This window comes from Physella acuta, unplaced genomic scaffold (genome assembly GCF_028476545.2).
Source record: "Physella acuta isolate Inbredline_101_S28 unplaced genomic scaffold, ASM2847654v3 ptg000434l, whole genome shotgun sequence".
NCBI classification, from domain to species: Eukaryota; Metazoa; Mollusca; class Gastropoda; family Physidae; genus Physella; species Physella acuta.
The window spans coordinates 17,754-23,216 of NW_026731953.1; the positions used below are offsets into that span (position 1 = coordinate 17,754).

General features: G+C 32.4%; 1 protein-coding gene across 4 annotated transcripts; it reads right to left on the reverse strand.

Moving 5' to 3' along the window:
- Positions 1–591: 591 nt before the first annotated feature.
- Positions 592–5,432, reverse strand: LOC131942942 (leukotriene C4 synthase). Of its 4 annotated transcripts, none has more exons than XR_009386828.1 (5): positions 5,383–5,432; positions 1,929–2,031; positions 1,512–1,582; positions 1,323–1,404; positions 592–981 (listed from the first exon to the last, which is right to left on the reverse strand). XR_009386828.1 is itself a non-coding variant. In XM_059302911.1 (5 exons), exons 1-5 carry the CDS (start codon positions 5,021–5,023, stop codon positions 828–830), a joined length of 474 nt encoding a protein of 157 aa, XP_059158894.1. In that variant the 5' UTR covers positions 5,024–5,170; the 3' UTR covers positions 592–827. The 4 variants fall into 4 exon arrangements, 1 of the variants encoding a protein (XP_059158894.1); XR_009386830.1 differs by lacking the exon at positions 5,383–5,432 and adding an exon at positions 5,177–5,197; XR_009386829.1 differs by lacking the exon at positions 5,383–5,432 and adding an exon at positions 4,476–4,843.
- Positions 5,433–5,463: the final 31 nt, after the last annotated feature.

Consider the following 5,463-nt stretch of genomic DNA (forward strand, 5'->3'; position numbering starts at 1 on the left):
TTTTACAAAAGCTGTTGCTACTGGAAAATGTTAGAGAACCTATGTCCTAGTATGTAGATCTAAAACTATCTGCCAGGGGTTTGGTTCAAGGATTTGTCAGCAGCATGTGTGTGATAGTTAAAGTTCTCTATATTGGAAATATTCCATTTTGACAATTTATTTAATTAACTTTAATTAAATCTAAATGACTAATTAACAAATTAGATTTAAATTTAACTATCATTGCATTGGAGATGCACTTATCTGTGTAGGCTCCTATATGTGTCACCTTGGTGCATGTGTACTTTGATGTGTGTACATGCATGTTTGTGTGTTTATCTGTGCATATGTGTATATATGTATATGTCAATATACAATTATATACAAGCACTGTCAATAATGGCTGTAACTTAACATAAAACAGCTGTCTTATTGCGAGGCAGTGGGGGCGCTGAGTTCTGACTACCCTGTTAAAAATGGGTTTGTGACACTGCCTTATTAACCCTTCAACTCATGTTAATACTGAAGGTACAAATATAAGCTTAATATTTTAATAAAGAAACTATGACTTAAATTTCAAATTTAAAAAAAAAAAGGTATATAAGGCTCATCTCAAATCAAATAGAACTTTATTACATTTTTTAAGTCCCAATATTTAGTCATACGGGCTTATTAGTGTTATCCATACAAAAATATATATAAGATATATAAAACACACATATATATACATATTTGTAAGGCATTATTTTATTTAAATTATAATCTTGTGTAAATAACATGCCTAGAATGTATTGGTATTAACAATAATGCACAATGAGAAAAGTTATAAAAATGTAACAAATAACCATTTACAGTTCATCATTTGAGACACCAGCAAAAAAAAGACATTTTTGCCAAAAATCAAAGTAAAAATAATAGCGCAGTAGCTTGTGTAAAACACCAACTATACACATCGCAAAGAGAGCCGTCAGGAATTTAATACCAACATAGAAGCCTGGTATCCTAGAATAATGAAAGGCAGAAAAGTTTTTTTAGCATGAATTTACTACAATTTTTGCAAAAAATATATTTTTTTTAAACAAATTTTTTATTTCTGAAAAATGGATAAAATTTATCTGCTAACTTGGGATCGGCTGTTAGATATCTGGTAACAATTATAATACCAGTTTGAATGCTAATGTAATAAATATTAAATGCATTGGAATATTTTTTTTTAAAATTGTTTTTTATTTAAAATTCTTATGTTTTAGGTATGCTGAAGATATTAACTAGATCAATGTTATTGTTTAAATCCTAGTCCACACCTAACTGCTGGATACCCTACAACATTAGAAGATACACACCTGTTATTTGCCTCCTGTATATAACCCCAGAAGTATTGTTCCCTTCCAACCAAATATCCAAGGTATGCTAGTGATGCTGGCACTAGTCGAAGAAAGAATTTTTTTTTTTAAATTTGTATTTGACACATTATTTTAATCACCTGCACAAGCGTGACAACAAAACAATTGAAGAAAACAAAATAAATTTACCTGGATGGAAGAAAACTGCAGCAATCCATAAACAAACAAGGGATGTAGTGAAATACTCAAGAGTATTTTGACTGTGTAAAAAACAACTCATGTTCAGTTAATTTCTTCTATAGCTATATTATGTCAGTATGCTTTTAATTTCTTTACATAAGACATGTAAGCGCACTTAAGACAGAATTTAAAACAACACAATTTATTTGACTAATGGATTGCTACATCATTTTAGGTATAGAAAAAAAAAACTAGTTTAATATTCTATTTGTTAATCTTACTTTTATGTTGAATTATAGGCTTAACTGCTGTTCTACTAGATCTATTACTATTTGATCTAAAAATGTTTAGAATACATTTAGGCTTATAATTTAACATTTAGATCTAGTTATTTTTTAACAGACCTATTCATCATTATTTACTTACTGTGCCCTATGAGTCCTAATAAATTCTGGTGGACCAACTGTATCTGGCACTTGCACTTGAAATTTTTGTCTGGATTTTACAACAGCAGAAACAAAACGAACAGCTGGTGGATAAAATATCAGGCATGCTGAAATTGTTTGCTAATGACAATGGCATATAGTATATAGTTTTTTGACCTAGATCTATATAGTAAAATATAACAATGTAGGGGTATTTTAAAACAACCGTAAAACTGTGTTAAGTATTTCATACTATAGACTATAGAGTTAGATTCTAGATCTAGAAAATTAAAATAAGGACCAGGGTCCCTATTAGGACCAGGGTCCCTTTTAGGACCAGGGTCCCTATGGCCGCTATTCGGACCCGGCATTCAGTTTGGTCTATAGTTACACACACGAATAACCTGTATTTAAATTATACCTTTTATGTTTATTTGAATTTTCTTGTGGATTTGCTAGTATTTTGTTGTGTTTTATTGTGTGTGTTAATTAGTATTGTGGATTTGCTAGTGTTAGGTCTTCCTATTTCTAAATACTTTATATATAGCTCTATATACAAAATCATTAAAAATTGGATTCTTAACATAAGTTGTCACGGCCGAGTGGAGAAGGTCGTGCTTCCCACTGGTAAAAAGTTCATCATTCAGAACATCTCTAAACTGGGATTTCCCTTCGCTTGATCCTGGTACATCTTATGCACTTAGTTTTGTGCCTGAAGAAAAATATTCAACAAAGTTCTGTCTCAATAGTTGCTTTGCATATTTTTTTTTTTTTTAAATTCCATATCTTTTCTAGATTTAGATTATTAAACACCCTAATTCTAAACGTTGTTGCTCCTATGATCACCTGCTCGCGTTGTCTTGTCAGCACAAGAAAAATACCAACACGGTCTAGCTAGGGTCACTGTGAGTTCACATTGGTTTAGATATGAATAGTGTAGGCATATAGCATACATCATCAGTGTTTCTTCTAACCACCCCCCCCCCCGAACGAAATGACATTCATATAGAAAATATATACAGTGTCCGCCCCCCCCCCCCCCCACCCCCATAACATTTTAAGTGTGCCCCCCCCCCCCCCCTGAGAAGAAAGTCTGGAAGAAACACTGTGCGTCATAACAAAACCATAGCTATTTGAAATTATCAATGACATCACTTTTATTCCCCCCCCCCCCCCCAACCCAGCAAGAAGAAAAACGTATTTTGGGGTCATTGTGAGTTTGTTATAAACTGCTTCTATTATAGCGTACTACCACGCATGCGAGATATTAGTGTTCAAGAAACTGGCCTGGGAGCTGTCGACTGTCCCCTATATTCAGCTATTTTATACAATTGAATTTTTTTTTATTTGAAGTAATAGGTCTAAAAAATCAAATTTCATATTACAGAAAAAAAAAACAACACTACATTTGTACGTGTGAGCTCAACACTTGCTGGTCAGAGAAGTTCATACCATAGGCCATAAGACTCCCGTTCCACATGATATTTGTACGAAAAGGCATTGGGTATTTAAAAGAAAGCTCTTGATATATGGAATTACAAGAACAACAAGTTAATTAAAAAAGTCTAGTGACATTTGTGCGCAATTTCCTTATGTTATCTAAAAATAGCTCTGACGTATAATGTTGGGGTGCGTTCAAGCTAGAAGAACAATCGGTTTGTAGGTGTTTATGTAATTTTAAAATTTGTGACCGAACGAGAGAATATTTTTGAAAACTTTCTTCGGCAATATTGTTCTAAATTATGACAGGAATCGATTGGTACATGTTTCAAGTCGCTAAGTGGTCTGGTTGCCGAGATATGGGCCAAAAACTGCTTTTTTTCGAGATTTTTTGGCTTTTCTGGGAAATCCATGAAAGAAACCCGGAATTTTTATGGCCTATGTTCATCCTCGTAACTTGCTTAACATAATTGCTTTTGAAACTAGTCATCGATATTGCTTCGTTGAGGAGGAGATACGACTTAAAGCTGCGGACACACATTCATCCATCCATCCATCCATCCATCCATCCAGAAATGACGGGTTAATAAACGCAATTCTCCAGAATGGAAATTGCGCTAAAAAATCACAACAACAAAAAAGACTTATTATTTAACTGAATCTTAACATGCCTGGTCCGAATAGCGTTCGAGGCTATATAAGTATAAGGATTATAAGGTCCTGGGTCCTATTAGCAGTCATGGCCGGGTCCAAATAGTAATAGATACAACCTTAAAAAAAAACTTAAAAAGTGACTAACAAAACTGACTAAAATAAAAATATTAATTTAGGCAGGCTAGATTTTATAGGATTATTATATTCAAATATTTTCAATTATATTGGGCCTAATGCTAATATATATAAATAATAAATATTAATAATTATTAGCCATTAGGCCCTAATTAATAATTATTCTTACTGGTAATCTATTGTTTTAGGTACGTAAAATCGCCCACGACTAATAATGTGAAAAACAGGTGACTCCTTAAATTTTAATAATTATTTCACATTTTGAGGAGGATTTATGTTTTGAATAATACAAAAATGTTTCCTTGTTTCATTTATGTACCTGTTTTCAAACAATTGAATTAAACTTTTCAGTAATAAATGTCAATAAATGAAGACTAGCGATGTTTGCAACAGATGAAACTATGCTCATTTACTATAGCAGCCATCGTGTTTATTTTTTTTTTAATTGTAAACTTATAGCGCAAGATTCAGGGGCAGCCACTCTAACTTACAGATGGCCGCAAATCCTGCTCGCAAACACTGCTGTTTAAAGTTAATTTCTTGCCTATATTGATATATTAATATTTTAATATTTAGCTATAAATTTAGGTTTATTATTCATTTATCTATATTCAAGTATATTCTATAGGCCTAGGCCTAATATTTGACAAAAATCACAATATACTATAGGCCTATACTTCTATTAAAGCCTTGACAACGAGGTAACCTTTTCGTACATTACTAGCCGAGGGCGATTTTACGTACCCAAAACCGTAAAACGATAGATTACCTTCAATAGTTACAGTAAGTCAAGTTACACTTACTAAGTTGGTAAATACCAAGAAGAGAAACTGTTGCAGGTAAAGCATATTGGTCAACAGATGTCATCGCAAATCAAATATAGATCTAGTTCAACTAGATCTATAGTTCGGATATCTGTAATCTGTAGGCAGTTTATCTAAAATATAATCTATGCGACTAGATCTATAGCAGTCTACAGGAAAGAGCCTTTTGTCAACAATGTAAGAACCTTTACTTTACATTTTGATGTAGAGATCTAGATCTAGTAGAAAGAAAATCAGGTGCGCTCCCCTTGTAGTTTGTTTTTATTTATTTTATAGAGGGAGTATTTATTGTAATACTAATGTCATTTTTATTTACGCAATGTGGTATAAATTACTTAAGTATGCATTACTCATAAAACAAGATATACGAATTTATGCCATTATCATTATATACACCGCTACCTTTAACAAAATAAAATAGAATGAACCAAAACTGTGCTACAAAATAAAAAATAAACAACTTTCTTCCGGTGGTACATGCGC

Coding starts and splice junctions, on each gene's coding strand:
- LOC131942942 (XM_059302911.1), bottom strand. CDS start 5,023: ATGACATCTGTTGACCAATATGCTTTACCTGCAACAGTTTCTCTTCTT. Junction 1,583..1,928: donor ATTAGGACTCATAGGGCACA/GTAAGTAAATAA, acceptor TTTTTTACACAG/TCAAAATACTCTTGAGTATT. Junction 982..1,322: donor ATACAGGAGGCAAATAACAG/GTGTGTATCTTC, acceptor TCATTATTCTAG/GATACCAGGCTTCTATGTTG.